Genomic DNA, 19569 nt, shown 5'->3' on the forward strand with positions numbered 1-19569 from the left:
CAGCGAGAGGGAACACAAGCAGGGGGAGTGGGAGAGGGAGAAGCAGGTTTCCCACTGAGCAGGGAGCCCAATGCAGGGCTTGATCCCAGGACCCTGGGACCATGACCTGAGCTGAAGGCAGATGCTTAACAACTGATCCACCCAGGTGCCCTGCAACAATTCAAAAGTCTTAAAGCTAAGGTAAATAAAGGGAAAAGTGCTGTGTGGATGTATGTATCTTACATTGCTAGATTATAGGCATGTTAAATTTTTAAGAAGTGAAGGAAAGTTTAAATTCTTCTGAATAGTAATGCTATTAAAAGGCTAGTCACCGATTGGGAAGAGAAATTTAATGCAAAGGAGAGATTATGGTCAATCATTTCTGATCTAGATAATGGCTAACCACTCAGACACTAATTTAGCAGTGTTTTGGTGCTGTATTTTCACTTTTTTTATCCTGTGTGTTGTGTCTGAAGAGTTGGACTAACTGGTTCTCTCAGTTTTGATGTCTTGGTGGGTGAAGGTCACTATAATTTTAACTTTGCAGCTAGAGAAACTTGTATATGAGTTTATTATACTGCATTATAGTGACCACATTAACAAAAGTCTGATATATATGTAAGTCGGGTGCTAAAATCAGTAATTAGGAGTATCTGAGCAGGACATTCTTGTCTCTAAATCAGAGTGTGGAGGAAGCCATAGTTTTCAAAATGTTGCTTAATGAGCACAAATCAGGTAAATATGAAAAACAGACGGATTCTAACTCTCTGTCATGTATGGCATACACTGTAGTTCTAGAGCATACCCCAAGGCCTTCTGGTAACCAGCTTATTGTTTTTACGTTACTGTAAATTCAATAATGTCTTACAGAGACTCTAACTTAGTTTAGTGGTAGACTTAGGGAATAGCCTAGTTCTAATGCAGAACAAAACAGTTTAGGGTGGCTGATGTGGATGACTCATTTTAAACCACTTCAACTAGCCTGTGCTTGCTGTAATTTCTAAATCCCAGTTGCCTGTCTCATTACAGCATGTGAAAGAAAGAATGTCACAGCACACTGCAGAGATCTAATCAAGATCCTGAAGCAGGCAGAGGACCTGAATGAAAAGCTCACGCCACTGAAACTGATTGATTCTTGGATGGGAAAGGGTGCAGCAAAATTGAGAGTGGCAGGTGTTGCTCCGCCCAAACTTGCTCGTGAAGACCTGGAGAAAATTATTGTACATCTTCTTCTACAGCAGTATCTTAAGTATATACAAATCCATTTTTTGTCCTTTGGTGTTGTCTTTATGATTGTTTCTCATAACTGCAACAGAACAAGTAGTTTTCCAGTTGTTTCATATAAAACTCTTAAATGCCATATAAAATTTACTCCAACTTTAACTAATCACTGTTGTCAAAAAAAGCGCAATTTATAGAAAGTTATTTGTTTTGTGCAAGTTTCAGTCCCTATCAGTGTATTAAAATTATTAAAATTTATGGATTTTTTTTATAATTTCTGCAAGCCTTTCTGAGTGTCAGCTTTTACCTCCCACAGAGAAGACCACAGTTTCACAGCGTTTGCTACCATCTCATATTTGAAAATAGGACCTAAAGCCAATCTTCTGAACAGTGAGACACATGTCATTGCTATGCAAGTAAAGAAGCCCATGCAGAGCTGTTTCAGGGTAACTAGTTATTCCTTTCTATATACTGAAAAAGCACATGAGAGCTTATGGGATGCTCTAACTAGTACTGTCCTGGGCCCAGTGGAACATAAGAGATAAGCAATTTTCTTCTTAGAATCTGAGTATGGAAGAGAGAAAACAAACCTTTACTTTCTATAGAGATGGTAACTAATAGTTTAAACTAGTCTACCTTTTAACATAGACTAGAGTTTCCAACCTTTTAGAATGTGAAAAGTCCGTTTTAGTGTTGTTTAATTTGCGATGCATCCTGCCCTCACAGTGTTGGTTGTGGATCAACACTGGTTGAGAAGTCGGCCTGAGCAGCAGAGGTCGAGAACCAACGACTCTCCCACACTCAATACTCTCAAGCCTGCAAAAATATGCTATGTACCACTGTGTCTCTGACAACATATCCCTTCAGGGTAGGGCTCATATGAAGGACCCGTGGGATTATTAATCTGAAAAGAAAATGGAACAGCTGAGTTGTGACCAGAGTGTTTGCTTTGTTTTTATTTGCAGATTGAATCATCTCAAACTTGTCATCCTGAAAGAGCTGATAAAAAAAGGGAAGAAAAAAATTCAGGTAACTTCCAGAAGTCTGCAGACATGCTTCAGCAATCTAAGAATACAGGGACTAAGAAAAGAAAAATTGATGATGCATGAGTGTTTCTAAATTATCCAAGAAAACAGTTTATACATGTATACACCATTATTTTGTAGTTAAAAGTTAAAGACAATTTTATTAATATTTTGTACATATGGAACTTACCTCTGAAGTATTGAAGACTTGAAAATTTGAGATCATGACTTACATAAATTTACAGTATGAAAGAAAAATAATTTTAATGTAAAATATTTAAGAATGAGTTCACATATCTTAAATCCTTTATCCCTTCACATACCTTTTGATAGTAATGTTATATGGAGTATTTTAAATAGGCTTATCACAGAAAGGGAGTGATTTCAGCTCGTAACAGCTGTAGAATCCAAATGTAAAAGGAATAAGGTATCAGTACTAATGATATTAGCAAGGAAGCTATTACTATATCTCTAAGTAAAACAAAACAATAAGCCTCTTGAAACCATAACCCTCTCATATTTCATAATCATAGAATGAGTCTGGCATACCAGACCAAGTTGTTGGCCAATACTTGATAACAGCCTAGCTAAATCTGCTCCAAGGCTAAATCAGGATTAACTTAAATCCTTACACTTACATAAGTGGTCATTTTTCTGTTGGAAAAAAGTAACTGTGTATTAGTTGATCTTTGCAATTTTATTTATATTTTAGTACTTTCTCACTGAAATCATTATCACTTCTGTATTCTTAATTTCATTAAATCAGTGCATTTACCTTATTGTGACTTTCATGTGTTGTTTGGAACTTCATTTTGATTAAAAAAAGGCATTTTAAGAACTACATAATCTTCTAAATCAATATTTTGATCTAGCACATCTCCATATGATGAAAGGTCCATCTGATTTAAAATTAACTTTTCAAATGCTTCTTCTAAATCAGTTTCACCAATTAAGACAGCTCCCATCATTCGCCCATTCTGCATGACAACTTTGACGTATTCTTGTCCTTTCGTACATCTCAGCATTAATTCATGATCTGAACCTAAGCCCTGTGTGTTTTATCTTCCCAGCATTACGACCTGTATACAGAGATGATAAAAGTATTCTAGTAAGTACCAAAAAGGAAACATGATACGCAGTTACACTGTGTTAACCTAGAATGGCCAGCACAAAAATCTGTTCACAAAATTTTACAGCTAGAAGTGTCAGTGGAGAGGTGGGTCACAAAGAAAACATTTGAATGACATTGCATTTATTGTACAGATGACAATACCCCACAATCTCTATGATCATTAAAAGTATCTAGTAAATTAAATATGTAGGATCTGGACTATATTAGCCTAGAGTCATGACTTAAAGATTTAATAAGGAACTGAGTTAGATCTTTCATGAGCAAATTAACCTCCTTAAACTTTATGTGTGTTCCTCCTCATCAGTAAATTATGAAGAAAAGACTTGGCTCAGAGTAATGTAAAGAGGAGTAAATATGGGGCGCCTGGGTGGCTCAGTTGGTTAAGCGACTGCCTTCGGCTCAGGTCATGATCCTGGAGTTCCTGGATCGAGTCCCGCATCGGGCTCCCTGCTCAGCAGGGAGCCTGCTTCTGCCTCTGACCCTCCCCCCTCTCATGTGCTCTCTCTCTCTCTCATTCTGTCTCAAATAAATAAATAAAATCTTTAAAAAAAAAAAAAAAGAGGAGTAAATAATAGGCAAGGCAAAGCACCTGGTTCATTCTTGAGTATGATAGCTATTAGTTCCCCTCACAAAGCAAGAATGAATCTCAAATGCAGAAATGCATCAACAGGGAACAAATCTGAAAGAGACCCCCCCCCTTAACTATAAAATAGTATAGCAAGAAGGTAGGTAATGATTAGTAATTAAGACCAGCAATAATACCAGGTTTGATTTGCAAGAACTAGGAAACTGGTGATTTTTTCTAAAATGATGAAAACCATGTAAATTCTTATTCAATGAGAAAACCAGATAATTAGTTACAAGACTAACAAGCAGAAAAAGTCACTAATCTGCTTATCTAGAATCTTACCTATAGTTTAAAAATTTTGTTACATGAGCAAAAAGTTCAAAGCTAAAGTCCATGTCAATAGATTCTCCTAAACTAGCTGCAGCCAGTGCACTTCACTGCATATCATCTCATCTGTCTAGCCTGCGTCTACAACCTCACCTGAAAGAAAAAAATGTTACGACATAAAAGTTTTCATTGTTCTACTTTAACAATACCTTACAAAATTCCTTAAAGGGGTTCACTGTTGACAGTCCTTGAGATTGGCTAGATCTAGTGAGCTAGAGGACTAGTTGGATTGTCTCTGGCATAGATAAGCAGTCACCAATCCACACCAACCAAACCAATTTTGGTATCTGATAATTTTATCCAAATTACTGCCTTTAAAATGAAAGGATGATACCAACTATGTATGTTTCAATAAGCTCTCCATTAAAAATAATTAAAATATTTCAGGCTACACTAAGAAAGAATACTACTTATTAACCAGTCTCTTCTTTCAGAGTAAGTTCATTATCAGCATAAGCAGAGATGACAAATTATCATTGAAAAATGCATTCCTTTTCCTACTCCTTAGTTTTTTGTGCTAGATAGTTAAGGCCTCCCATGCAGTTAAACCTCAATGGTCAGGCAGATCGATATAATAGGTGATGTCCAGCCTCAGGAAATCTTAACTGATTTCAGCAACCAATGCTGGGAATTCATTTTTGTTTGAGAGAGAAAGGGAGAGCGAGCTCAAGCAGGTGGAGAGGCAGGCAGAGGGAGAAGCAGGCTCCGCGCTGACCAGGGAGCCCGATGTGGAGCTCGATCCCAGGACCCTGGGATCATGACCTGAGCCGAAGGCAGACATTTAACCGACTGAGCCACCCAGGCGCCCCTGGAAATTCGTTTTAAGTTTTCCTTACAACATTGCTAATTTCTCCTCTACTGTATTTATTTTTATTGTATTTCTACAAAGTTTTGGGAATCCCTGACAGAACACTTGCCTTGGGAGCCAAGAGATTTAAATACCGACTCTTGTACATATTTAACTTTTTATTTTTATTTAATTAACTGAAACTTGATTTCTTTACCTGAAACATAAATGTACACCATCTATTCCATGGCTACTGAGAGAATTAAATAAGCTAACCTACACCCCTGTGTATAACTAATGTCCTTTTGTGTGCAAAAATATCACCACAATCATGGATGTGATTTTCAAGCATTTCTGGTAGAAGTGATAATGTATATATTTTTTGAGAGACAGAGAGAGAGAAAGAAAGAGTGCGAGCAGGGAGGGGCAGAGGGAGAGAATCCTAAGCAGGTTCAATGCCCAGTGCAGAGCCTGACATGGGGCTGGATTCCCCGACCCTGAGATCATGACCTAGGCTGTGAAACAAGCATCACTTGCTTAACCGACTCAGCCACCCAGGTACCCTGATAATTTTTTTTTCTTTTAATTCCATCTCCTGTGTATAAACAAGATCGGTTTGATGAAGTGAAAGGGGGTCTGTGGGAAGGGAGCAGAGCAAACTGAGCACAACACTCGAGAATGGCTAATGGAGGCAGCTGGCAGTGTTACACTGCTGGACCATTATTAATGTCTACCAGCCTCTGAGTCCCTCCAGTTTGGGTCTTGGATCATGTAAAACTAATTAGTGTACTTATTGCTTCTACAAATATTAGATTCACTCAGAACAAGAGACCTCTGTTTTGTTTTCGGATATTGCCTGTAGCAGAGTATGACATAATAAGGATATAATTTATCCTCTTAGAGGGTTTAAAGTGTTCAAAAAAATCCCACAAATGCCAATTCCTGAGAGTTGAAGACATATATGCCACAGAATGATTACAGAAAAAAACTGAAAAGAAGCTAGCACTTTAGAAACAGGCCAAAAGCACTCTTCCTATGACTATTATCTCTGTAAAAATGAAGTATTGAAGGTGCCTCTTAGAATGCATCTGGCCCTTCCGCTACTTCACACTCCAGAGTTAATCTGAAGGAGAATCTCACCAAGTGTTGCCTGGTTCTTTTATCTGTAACATCTACCTGTGTCTCTACTCCTCCTAAGACCACCTCGCCTATGGCTGAGGTCTGAATATCTTCCTCAAGGATTTCTGCTCCACCGTGAGGAGGCGGGCAGCACCGTGAGGGCAGGAGGACACAGACATCCAGTTGGACGGAGTTGTGCGGCTGAGGAAGAATGGTCGCTTGAGGGAATTTTTTCAGTCATAATTCCCACAGAGACAGAACTGGGTCATCAGGATCGCAAGGGGTCATCATCTATACGGTTTATACCTCAGGATGTTATTTCTTCATCTAAAGCTGCTCTGTCCAGTCTGGTAGCCACTAGACACAGGGAGCTATTTAAACTTAAATGTAAATGAAATTCAGTTCCTCGGTCTCACTCAGCACATCTTAAGTGCCAATAGAGACATGTAGGCTGGTGACTACCTGACTGGACACTGCAAACGTAGAGAACGTTTCTGTCATCACAGAGTTCCACTGGACAGTGCTGGTAAGTATTTGAAGATGAAAAAGTCATAGCCCATAATTCTTTTTCAATTACAAGACATACCAGTGTGTTCCATCACTATATAATAACTTACCAAAAGGGAAACATTCTTTTTTTTTTAATGTCTAGGATAGCCTCCTACTTAAAGTAGCAAAGTGGGAAAACCAGAAATTTGGATTTGCTGGTGGTGACTCACTCCTTTACCGTCAGATGGAATCTGATACAAGGTGTGATGGTGGATGCCGGCTTACCTGCTGCCACACTGGGCTGGGCCTCCAGGACGCGGTGCACATGTCACCCGCAGCATAGACATCAGAGAGAGACGTGTGCATGTGAGCATCCACCTTCAGGCCTCCGTCTTCTCCTAGATCAAACTAAACAGGGTTCCTGATAAGCATATGTGGGAAGAAAAATGAAAGACGTCTTTTCTGTTCTAAAGTAAAAGAACAAGTCAAATTTTTACACCTCGGTATGCTGATCTTCGGTGAGAGAGTAAAAAATAGCTGCCAACTTTAGACAACGCAGCTGAATTTCCAGGGAATCAAAATCCTACTAGGACAGCCCAACTAAAAAATTCTTAGACTTTTAAGATCAAGAACACTCAGTAACCATATGATTACCCCACTCATAATTACAATATTACTCAGGTTTCTGAGCTTCAAACGCTAAAAGGCAGAAAATATAAGATAGTTTCTCTAGAAGAATCATTTTTAAGATTTTATAGGTGTCTGTCTCATCAACCTTTAGACAGGTGAACTGTGCATTATGTCCCATTTATGAGGACACTGATGCTGGGACGTTTACTGCTTAAGGACTTTAGGCATTACGAAATACTGTAAATCAAAACATGACTGTAAACTAAATTGTTTTCAGCTTCCTTAAGTTACAGTTTTACACTAAGACAATGAACAGTTAAAAATAATCATAGCAGGACAAAAAATTTCACCTTACATTGTTGCCACAGAGAAAAGGTTCTATATTTGGTGTTAACTCCTAGCACTGACAATGAAATCACAGCCGTTTTTCTTTTCATTAGTCAATTCCACATATATATACCTCTTAAAAAAAAGAACCACAAAACAAAAACAAAAAAAACCCCTTTAATCTCAAATGTAATCACCTTCAGCTGTCCATAGAATTATGTGATAATGCCTAGAACAAAGAAAGAAGGCAGGAGAGGACTTTAAAACAATACTCCTTAAGGGGCACCTGGCCTTCTCAGTTAATAGAGCATGCGACTCTTGATCTCGTTTTGAGTTCTAGCCCCAGGTTGGATGTAGAATTTACTTCAAAAAAGGAACCATGACAGACCCTGGGAAACAAACTGAGGGTTACAGAAGGGAGGAGGGGTAGGGGGATGGGGTAGCTAGGTGATGGGTACTGAGGAGGGCACATGGGATAAGCACTGGGTGTTATATGCAACTAATAAATTGTTGAACATTATGTCAAAAACTAATGATGTACTATATGTTGGCTAACTCAACATAAAAAAAAACCCTTAATTTTTATAAGGCACATTTGCTAAAACAATTACAATGTAATCAACATTATCTCCTTGTTTTGGGTATGACAAAATTATGACATTCTAAACATTTTTCCTTCAAATTTAGACATAAAACTTCTAACAAAGTAAATTTAAATTGATAATCACTTTATAAATTATTTCTTTAAAAATACTAATACATTATACTCCACTGAGAGTTTAGTCCAATGAGATAACTCACTTTTCAATGTTTTCCCCTTACTACTCATATTCAAACTCTAACACTACCTTTTCCCATGGAAAAATTCAAAGAATTCAAAAACAGTGGAATATCTCATATGCTAGTTCGGCTGAGTGTATTTCTTCCAATGGTGATAGTTCTCACAGAAAGTGTGGAATAGGAATTAGTCTGTTTCTTAATCCCAAATTTACAGATTTTTAATCTGTTTGATTTGGGGGAAGTCACTTCACCTCTGAGAGCATAAAGGTTTTCTTGGTTTAGATTTGTTCTGATCTGCAAGATACTCTGACTCACAGAGCTGTGGTGGTCATAGCACCGTGAGTCCCATGTATAATTATTAGGAAACTTGAAGACTAAGTAATGAAAAGGAAATGACTTATTAAGTAATGGTTTCATTTTTACTTTTTATGTTTAAATTTCATATGGAAATCTTAAGTTTTTTAATATAGGAAGACTAAGTTTTCTTCCTTTTAAATTAGTGGTTATTGTATTTTTTCTTATTTTCTTACTTACCTTTATCAGTTGTGACTGACTGATTACAATGGTCTTTGGAAAAAGATCATTACATTATTTAGATTGCAAATCACATACTCCCAAATTACAGTAATGAATGTGTGTATAAGTTATAACCTTCAGCTTAATTGTTGTATCTGGGATACATGCACAATGGAAAAAAATCAGAACACCAGCATGAACTAAAAAAAAAAAAACAAAAATTATCAACCAAAGCTGAACTGAAATTGGCAATAACATTATAAATACTTCCTGGTTTATGGATCATAAAACAAACCTCTTCTATAATTTAGGAATTAACACTGTAAGTGGAATAGTTTGATTCAAATATAGAAAAGTCAAAGAAATATGCATGTTCCTTTCCCATGAACCAACCTCAAAATGTTACCTGAGCACTCTGTACCACGGATTCCTAGTATGTAAGGATTTCCTTCACATATCAACTTTGGTTTAGCTCCAGCACATAAACAGTTTCTTATACACATGCTGACTGCCATCTCCTGTTAAAATGCACTGTAAAAACACAGAGCAAGGAAGGGGAAAGGAGAAACATATTCATCCATGGGTACAATTTCATTTTAAATAAAAAACTCAATATAAGGAAAGCAAAAAATACATTAAGGTTGCTTCTTGGTGGCACTCAATACTTTGTTACAGCAACTGCAAATCAAAGTAAACATGAGAATGCATTCAGTCCAGTCATTCACCATCATTTCAGGGCCATGAACCATTCTGGGAATCTGGCAAAAACTAGTCTTTCTCCCCCTGGAAAAAAAGGTACATTCATACCAGATTTTGCATAAAACATAAGGAATCTCATGATATTCAGGGAGGTATGTTGACCTCAGGTTAAAAACTAAACATTCAGAAATTTTAAAACTGGATATTATACCTGGGGCAGGCCTTAATGAGTATTTCTGATCTCAGTGGAAGTTACTGTAGGAAGATCTAGTAATTCTAATGGTATCAGACCTTAATAGGTGGTATGGGTACAGGGCGGGTACAGTGTGGTAGGAGAGGGTACATCATCTAAAAACATTAGAAGTGCTAAAAACACAGTATTTATATGCTTAAGTATAAATAACAATCACTTCACCAGCAAACATGCTCTTTGGGGATATTTTCATATATATTTCATGTATTTTCACATGAAAAATGTGTTAACCTTAAATCCTAGCATGTACTGGCTTTAAAGTGATTTAAATTAATTTTTAATGACATCACTGAGTCTAAAACTACATATCTGAGATCCACTGTTTTTGTTCCTTAATATCGAATGAAAACCTACATCTAAGTAGTAGCCTTTAGAAGGTACATATCTCTAAGTACATATGACTCAGAGATGCCAGACTTTGTCAGAGTGGTTTAGAGCTTAACACTGTGCCATGTGTTTGATTTATAAAACATGGCAAATCATAACTGTAGCACTTGATACCCACTGAGACATTTGTTACCCGTTGTAACTCTTCAGCGGCTTAACAAAAACATAAAGCCAATAATTCCACACAGTATAATGCATACAGGAATTCTACACAAGTCTTCCTGAAGATAATATGGTTAGAATTTTATCTGGCAAACAGTAGTTATAGACCCTGACCAAATCTAAAAATAATTTGCATTTAGCTACTGTAAAAACACACACAAGAACTCTTTTCATTGGCTACTGTTAAATTTTTGGAAGTAGACATGAAGATAAAACACATAATCTCTAATTCATTAAAGAATATAAAGGACAGATAATGCAGACATGATCTCATTTAGGACACTTCAACATGGCAATGGGCGGCACTGATTTATTCAAATGCCCGAATATAAATTCCCTCACAATTAGTACACATTTGAGCACACTTCTATTTGCAAATTAACTGACATGGATGTTATATAGGATATGTACTACTATAAATACTAGAAATTTATCCTGGTTTTAGGATTCAGATTTTTTTCCTCATAAAATTCAGTACTTATTTTTTCCTGTCAAATTATTTGTGTTCTGAATGTATTATAAGTGTGTTTTCTCCCTAAGGGAGAACTCACAAATGAGAGCAGCTCTAGGGAAACAACGGCAAACTTCACTTCCCATCTTGCCTGAAGCTCATCTGAGGATATTGCTGATCATCTGACAACACCCTTTTCTGAGCCCGCCTTATTCAGTCCCATGTCCAGTGGGTTACTGGGTCCTGCTGAGTTTACAGTAGAAATCTCACTCATATCTGGGCCGTTCTTTCCACTACACTGTCCCTGTCTTAGTTCAGGCCTTCTACCGTTATGGATGATTGCAACCACCTTCTGATTTGGTTGCTGGCCACCAGCCCCTCACTCCACCCCACTTCATCCTCAACACTGCTGTCAGATCTACCTTCCTAAAAGAGTATCCATGGTATCACCCTCCCTCCACCTAAAATCTCTTCATTTCTCCACTGATTACAAAATAAATTTCTTGGTATGACGTAAACAGCTCTTCACACTCTTATTTCTTTGGCCTCGTCTGCCAATCTTCTTTCCTTGTCCCCACTGCAGTCCCTCTGACAGTGTCACTCTTCCATGTGCCCCTTTCCTTTTCTATGGGCCTTTGAATAAGCCACCACCTTTTCCTACAATGCCCCTAATTAAGAACTCTTAATTCTTTAAGACTTAAACCCCATTCAAATATTACTCCCTCTGTGAAGTCCACGTAAATCTCTAATATCAGAGCTTAGATAAGAGTTCAGTGACTGTGCTTTTCACGTCCCTATAGTTATACGTGTGCAGGTGTATATTCGCTCCGACACTGGGCACTCCCAGGGCAGGTTCACTGTAATATTCCTGTTGTCTCCCAGCACTTACCGTGGTGCCCAGAACACAGCAGACACTGTAAGTGTTAATGCTCATGTAAAATGTAAAACCTAAAACGCAAACTAATTATAGAATCATAATAAACCCACAACAAGTATAAATTTTCCCAGTAATAATATAAATCACTAAACTTTATATGCTAAGGACCTTAGTGGTGGTGGCGGTACAGACGGGGTCAAAAGAAAGCAGGCAAAAGCTCATCGAGATTGAACAGTGGGCTGACATTAAGAAAGAAATCCTCGGGCGCCCAGGTGGCTCAGTCGGTTAAGCATCTGCCTTCAGCTCAGGTCATGATCCTGGAGTCCTGGGATTGAGTCCCACATCGGGCTCCCTGCTCCTCGGGGAGCTTGCTTCTCCCTCTCCCCACTCCTCCCCTCCCCACTCATGCTCTTTCTCTCGCTCGCTCTCTCTCAAATAAAATCTTAAAAAAAAAAAAAGAAAGAAAGAAAGAAAGAAAGAAATCCTCTTACGTGTTCTTTACTCTTTAGTTGTTTTACCCCGGATTCTATAATCTTAATGTTGGGAAAGCGATTTTCTAACATGGTTTTCGGTTGCTCTTCAACATCAAACTCCTCCAATACTTTAGAAACCTGTATTAGATCAGAAAGGTAAAAATATATGTTTAAAAAATATTTCAAAAATTTTAAATAATAAAAATACTTTCATTTGTTTTTATACACTACTTCATATTCATAAAACAAAGTCGGCCAATTGCACTATATACAGTGTAAAGAGGGCTAACTCCACATTTTAAGACTTGAACTCAAATATTAGTCCTACCTCTCGGGCAAGTCAGCCAGGTCACTGCGCCTTAGTGTCCTAGCCTGGAAAATGAGGGCTGACTCTACTCACTTCTGCATTCTTTTACCACAGCTTGTTGATTCCCTTATCCTTACAGTTTTCTCTGTCCACTTACTAGCCAACTTTATTGTGATCTAGCCTTTAGACTCTTTCCTGTTGTCTAAACCCAAGAGCATCCTCTTGGACTCACTTCTCTTCCTGTGCAGCCATGACTCCACTGTAGATCATTTCATGTTTTGCCCAAACTTTTACTTCCTTGCCTTCTTTTCTTTAACCATTAATTACCCTGAAAACCCCCCACCACAGACTGAACTGCCTGCTTTTTCCAGTCCTATACCCAGTCTGCTGTGGAAGGACCACACCTTGCAGACTGGCATTTGACCTCAGGTGCCCCCTAAATACTACTGGGAAATCCTACTACATGGCCCTAGTGGTTCTCAAACTCTTTAGTCTCAAGACCCCTTTATACACTTACAGATGACTGAGGACCCCGAAGAACTTTTGTCCATGTGAGTTAAACCCAGTGATATCTGCTACATTAGATATGAAAACTGAGAAAAATGTAAAATATTTAATTTAATTAGAAGTATAATAAATCCAGGGCGCCTGGGTGGCTCAGTCGGTTAAGCGTCTGCCTTCGGCTCAGGTCATGATCTCAGGTCCTGGGATCGAGCCCCACGTCAGACTCCCTGCTCAGTGGGGAGTCTGCTTCTCCCTCTCCCTCTGCCTGCCACTCTCCCTGCTTGTGCTCACTCTCTCTGTGTCAAGTAAATAAATAAAATCTTAAAAAAAAAGAGAAGTATAATAAATCCAAAACATGTTAAACAGATATAATATCCTTTTAATAAAAAATAACATTTTTTTTCCAAAACAAAAGAAATTAAGTGAGAAGAATGGCACTGTTTCACATTTTTGCAAATATCTTTAATGTCTGGTCTTAATAGAAGATGTGCTTCTCCATTCAAACTATTACAATATGTTAATCTGGTTGGCGTATATGCAGCCTTTTCAGAGAATGTATATTCTTCTTTGACGTTACACTAAAACTCAAGAAGCGTGATTTCTTAAAGATTAGTTGCAATGGAGAATTTGAAACCATATCAAAGAATTTTTCATCCTCCGTTCCTGTGAAATCCACTGGTCTATCCTGCACTTTGAATGGATCTTGTAACATCACATTCGTCATCTGGACAACAGTGGTTCCCTAAGTTACGGAGATCTGCCCAATGTTAACACATTTTATATCACTACAATACCAAAAGATCACATTATTATCACCAACAATCTCATCAGAAACGTCTTTAAGTACCACGAGGCTCACAGTGAGGAAATGAGTTTCCCAAAGTTCTAATTCTGGCTGGAAAGCTCTAATTTTGTCCTGTTGCCAACAAGTACTATCACCTGTGTTCCTTGAAGTGACAGGCTCACTTCACTCATTTTCCAAATATGAATTACTACAGTGTGTCAGTTGTTCTTTCAAGTAAAGCTGGTGTCCGTAAAAGAGCAATTAGCTCCTCTTGCAACTCAGCAACAGCGCAACTGCTTTTCCTTGAGACAACACTACTCCTGTATGTAGAACAGGTGCTTTATGCCTACAACCCATTTCATCATACAGAGTATTAAAAACACGTACGCTTATGAGTCAGGACTTAATAAAACATTTTTTACTGGCTCTAATTTATTTAACTGAGTGCGTGCAGTGAAGAATACAATGACCACCAGCCCAGTTTAGCCACCATTGCTCTTATACCATCGGGGCTCAAGTGTCAATATAGTGAAAACTTGTATTAAAGAATGTGGGTAGTATTCTTCACTGAAGTATGGGAAGAAAACAGTTACTTATTTAACTCTTTTGCATAGGCATTATAACATTCATAATTAGAGCACTATAGCATATGCATATAATTTATAAACATATAAATATACATATATTAGGATTTTAGCGAACACTCTTTAACAGGTGACATACCAGATCAAAACTGTTTAGAGATCGGGGTGCCTCAGTTGGTTGAGCTTCTGACTCTTGATCTAGTCTCAGGTCTTGATATCATGGTTGTAAGTTCAAGCCCCACTTTGGGTGTGGAACCTACTTAAAAGTCTGTTTAGAGATCACTCTTCTATGATACTATGACCCAAATGATCTTAGATTTCTAATGTAATGTTATAATGTGTGTAATATAAATTATGGAACTACAACGTGTTCTCAGATGCTTATTACACATGTGAAACATTAATTATGTGCAAATGTGGCTGAGAAGCACTTTTCTGATTTTCAGACACACACATTTATACACATACATCTATTTATAATAATGATATACACATATATTTGTACCCATAGTTAGATTTGCATAGCATTTTTCCTCAAAAGAACTTTAAAATTTTCTAAAAAGTAATTCTGAGTGCGAGGAAAAGATGGGAAAAAAAAGACAAATTCAACATCATTTAGGTGCTTTTGATACTTAATTCTAAACTTTGAGCTTTGATCTTAAAATGACTATCAAAACAGTATTTGTCATTTTAAACACTTAAAAACTATAACTACACTAAATGCTAGTCAAGTTACTGAAATTTAAAAACATTAATACTAAGAAAGTTATACAAAAGTTCTTACCTGCTTGAAATTTATAACCGCTTTAATAACAGAAGCTGTTACCAGGAGAATATCTTCTGATGGAAACTGGATAGCCAACTTATTAAAAAAAAAAAAAGTTGGGAGAAAATACATGATAAATAACTTTAGGTACTTTAGGTATTAATATATATGCCATGGAGGGTGAGACAGGGATAATGCAATTTTAATAATGTTATTAACCTAGGAAACCATAAACTCACTTTTCCTCATCTAAAGGTCTCCATTATTCTGTGTCTTCTTATTTATGGGGTAGTGGTGAGTAATGTCCAACTCTGATACTGATAAAACAAGTAATACATTTACACTAAACACTAACAAAGCCTCCTGAACAAGAAAAATGACACAAAGAGGTATTCCTTATTTACTTAAACTACATTATATACCAATTTAAAGTTGTCATGCAGAGAATGAGAAGAAAATATTTTCCTAAATAACAGTTAAACAAACTCTGATTTATTTTAAAATAATATTTTCACTTCCCTGCCATAGGATTATATTAGAGTAAATCCTTACTAATAAATACTCAGAATCTTAGCCTGACTTTTCCCAAGTGTTCTGGCACTGCTATTCTGCCTCTTCCAAATGCCCAACCAGTATACACTCTGGGAAAACAAAACCATTTTAGTAGTAGCTTCAACAGAATTTAGAGGCCAAACTTGCCATTTTTTTCCATCATTTTTCCTGGTTACAACCTCTCTCTTTCTTACTTTAAACTTCTTGAAAGAATCTTCTTAAATCCCACTCCAGTACCTCATCTCCACCACATTCTATTTCTTTCCCTACAATACCATTAAAACTGACCATGTTCAACCAAAAAACTATTAGAATGAACAAATGAATTCAGTAAAATTGCAGAATACAAAATTTACATACAGAAACTGGTTGAGTTTCTATACACTAATAACGAGCCATTGGAAAGAGAACTTAAGAAAACAACCCCATTTACAATTGCATCAAAAATAATAAAATACTTGGGAATTTATCCAAAGACGTAAAGACCTGTAACTATAAGCCACTGATGAAAGAAATTGAAGAAGATATACATAAATGGAAAGATCTATCATGCTCATGGATTTGAAGACTTAATATTGTTAAAATGTCCATACTACCCAAAGCAATCTACAGATTCAATGCAATCCCCATCAAAATATTAATGGCATTTTTCCCAAAACCGGAACAAAGAATCCTAAAATTTGTATGAAGCCACAAAAAGACCCTGAATAGCCAAAGCAATCTTTAGAAAGAACAAAGCTGGAGGTATTATGCTCCCTGATTTCAAATCAAACTACAAAGCTGCAATGATCAAAACTGTATGGTACTGGCATTAAAAAAAAAAAAAAGGACACACAGAGCAATGGGATGGAACAGAGAGCCCAGATATAAGCCCACATACAGATAGTCAATTAATCTATGACAAGGAGGCAGGAATACACAATGGGGAAAAGAAAGCCTCTTCGTAAATAATGTTAAGAAAAGTGGGGAGGAGTGAAAGATGGCGTAGGTGTAGGGGCCCCTATTTCAGCTGGTCCCCAGAATTGAGCTGGATATCTACCAGACCACTGTGAGCACCCACAAAACCAGCCTGAGATGTAAGAAGATCTGGATCTCTACAAACAGAATATCGCAGGCAGTTGGTTTTGAGGTACGAAGCAGAGAGCCGTGATTCTGCGGGCAGATATGGAGGATAAACGGCAGTGGGACAGTGCCTGGATGTGGGGATCCTACAACGCCAGTGAGTGACAGCCTCGCGTGCTGCGGGGCACAGACTCGCAGACCAGTAGCAGCGGGGAAAGGACTCTGGGGCCGCCCCCAGGGTGGAAAACCAGACCGGCGGGGTCGCGCCCAACGAACCCCCACCCCCCCCCCCCCCCCCCCCGACAGAAACCTGGAGCGATGGTCTTTTTTTTTTTTTTTTTTTAAGATTTTATTTATTTTTTAACAGAGAGAGAGCGAGAGAGGGAACACAAGCAGGGGGAGTGGGAGAGGGAGAAGCAGGCTTCCCGCTGAGCAGGGAGCCCGATGTGGGACTCGATCCCAGGACCCTGGGATCATGACCTGAGCTGAAGGCAGACGCTTAACGACTGAGCCACTCAGGCGCCCTGGAGCGATGGTCTTGCGCACGCAACTGCAGCCTCCTAGACGGAAACCCGGTGCACTGGGGTCGCGTGGTGAACAGCAACCCCCAGGGTGGAAACCCCAAGCGGGGGAGTCGCGCACGCGCGCGAACTGGGAGCGGCCAGCGGTTTTAGAAGCACAAAGGGCAGAGACGTGCCCCGACCTGGAGGCAGGACTGGGAGCGCTGCGGAGGGGCGCACAACCCAGGATGCTGCAGTTTATAGCAGCACGGACAGAAACGGAGACGGTGTGGCCTGGAGAGCTCACTGAAAAACAGACTGCGGTCTCTCTGCTCTGAGGCAGAGGGGTGGAAACGGTCTCTTCTGCTCTGACTCGCGGAAGAGACATGGAAAGCCGCCAGGGAAAGCCGCCAGAGAAAAGCCCCCAAAACTGATTCCTGCTGAGCCCATCCCCGCCACAGGGGCGCAGGGCAACTCCGCCCAAACAGGGTTGCCTGAGTAACAGCGTGGCAGGCCCCTCCCGCAGAAGACAGGCTGGGAAAACAAGAGGCCAGCAACCCTAAGGTCCCAAGAAAACAGGTGCATCTTGCTTGGGTTCTGGTCAATAATTTGGACTCTATACATTCCCTCAAACACCCATCAACAGAATGGCCAGGAGGAGGAGCCCCCAAAACAGAAAAGACTCAGAGATTATGACTTATGCTGCAGATTTACAAATGGATGCAGATATAACCAAGATGTCGGAGATGGAATTCAGGCTTGCAATTGTGAAGACAATGGCTAGAATGGAGAAATCAATTAATGGCAACATAGAGTCTCTAAGGGCAGAAATAAAAGGGGAATTGGCAGAACTTAAAAATGCTATCAATGAGATCCAATCCAATCTAGATAATCTAACAGCTAGGGTAACTGAGACAGAAGAGAGAATAAGCAACCTGGAAGACAATATAATAGATAAAAAGGGAAAAGAGGAGGCCAGGGAAAAACAACTCAGAATCCATGAAAATAGAATCAGAGAAATAAGTGACACCATGAAGCGTTCCAATGTCAGAATCATTGGAATCCCGGAGGGAGCGGAGAGAGAGAGAGAGGGCTAGAAGATGTATTTGAGCAAATCATAGCTGAGAACTTCCCTAATCTGGGGAATGAAACAAACATTCGAGTCCTAGAGGCAGAGAGGACCCCTCCTAAGATCAAGGAAAACAGGCCAACACCCTGGCATGTAATAGTAAAACTTGCAAATCTTAGAACCAAGGAAACCATCTTAATGGCGGTTAGGGGGAAGAGATTCCTTACATACAGAGGGAGGAACATCAGAATAACGTCAGACCTATCCACAGAGACCTGGCAAGCCAGAAAAGCCTGGCAAGACATATTCAGGGTACTAAATGAGAAGAACATGCAGCTAAGAATAGGTTATCTGGCAAGGCTTTCATTTAGAATGGATGGAGAGATGCAGAGCTTCCACGACCGGCAGAAGTTGAAAGAATATGTGACCACTAAGCCAGCCCTGCAAGAAATATTAAGGGGGGTTCTATAAAAGGAGAAAGACCCCAAAAGTGATCTACAACAGAAATTTACAGGGACAATGTATAAAAACAACGTCTTCACAGGCAACATGATGACAATTCATATCTTTCAATAATCACTCTCAACGTGAATGGCCTAAACACTCCCATAAAACGGCACAGGGTTGCAGATTGGATAAAAAGACAGGACCCATCCATATGCTGTCTACAAGAGACTCATTTTGAACCTAAAGATACACCCAGACTGAAAGTGAAGGGATGGAGATCCATCTTCCATGCCAGAGGACCTCAAAAGAAAGCTGGGGTAGCAATTCTTATATCAGACAAATTAGATTTTAAACTAACGTCTGTAATAAGAGACACAGAAGGACACTATATCATTCTTAAAGTGTCTATCCAACAAGAAGATCTAACAATTGTAAATATCTATGCCCCCAACATGGGAGCAGCCATCTACATAAGCCAACTGTTAACCAAAATAAAGAGTCATATTGATAACAATACGTTAATTGTAGGAGACCTCAATACTCCACTCTCTGCAATGGACAGATCATCTAAGCAGAAAATCAACAAGGAAACAAGAGCTTTGAATGATACATTGGACCAGATGGACCTCATAGATATTTACAGAACATTCCACCCTAAAACAACAGAGTACTCAATTCTTCTCGAGCGCACATGGAACTTTCTCCAGAATAGACCATATACTGGGTCACAAA

General features: G+C 38.8%; 2 protein-coding genes across 5 annotated transcripts in view; one reads left to right on the plus strand and one right to left on the minus strand.

Moving 5' to 3' along the window:
* Window positions 1-3004, plus strand: part of RECQL (RecQ like helicase) — a 53169-nt gene extending 50165 nt beyond the window's left edge. For both annotated transcript variants that reach the window (XM_035028099.1, XM_035028100.1), the window contains 3 exons: window positions 1009-1228; window positions 1517-1646; window positions 2166-3004. In XM_035028099.1, coding sequence (XP_034883990.1) covers window positions 1009-1228; window positions 1517-1646; window positions 2166-2309 — 494 coding nt within the window. In that variant the 3' untranslated portion in view covers window positions 2310-3004. The remainder of the gene's footprint in view (window positions 1-1008; window positions 1229-1516; window positions 1647-2165) is intronic.
* PYROXD1 (pyridine nucleotide-disulphide oxidoreductase domain 1) lies at window positions 830-16325 on the minus strand. 3 transcript variants are annotated; one of them, XR_004683361.1, is made up of 6 exons: window positions 12281-12370; window positions 9367-9491; window positions 8979-9160; window positions 6993-7115; window positions 3001-3304; window positions 830-1285 (listed from the first exon to the last, which is right to left on the minus strand). XR_004683361.1 is itself a non-coding variant. In XM_035028103.1 (3 exons), the coding sequence occupies exons 1-3, from the start codon at window positions 15337-15339 to the stop codon at window positions 9429-9431; spliced, it is 297 nt and encodes a 98-aa protein (XP_034883994.1). In that variant the 5' UTR covers window positions 15340-16325; the 3' UTR covers window positions 9356-9428. The 3 variants fall into 3 exon arrangements, 1 of the variants encoding a protein (XP_034883994.1); XR_004683360.1 differs by lacking the exons at window positions 830-1285; window positions 8979-9160 and having other exon boundaries at window positions 3218-3304; XM_035028103.1 differs by lacking the exons at window positions 830-1285; window positions 3001-3304; window positions 6993-7115; window positions 8979-9160 and adding an exon at window positions 15226-16325 and having other exon boundaries at window positions 9356-9491; window positions 12281-12400.
* Window positions 16326-19569: the final 3244 nt, after the last annotated feature.

The sequence above is a fragment of the Mirounga leonina genome, unplaced genomic scaffold (assembly GCF_011800145.1).
Source record: "Mirounga leonina isolate KUSES-001 unplaced genomic scaffold, KU_Mleo_1.0 Mir_201, whole genome shotgun sequence".
Taxonomy (NCBI): domain Eukaryota; kingdom Metazoa; phylum Chordata; class Mammalia; order Carnivora; family Phocidae; genus Mirounga; species Mirounga leonina.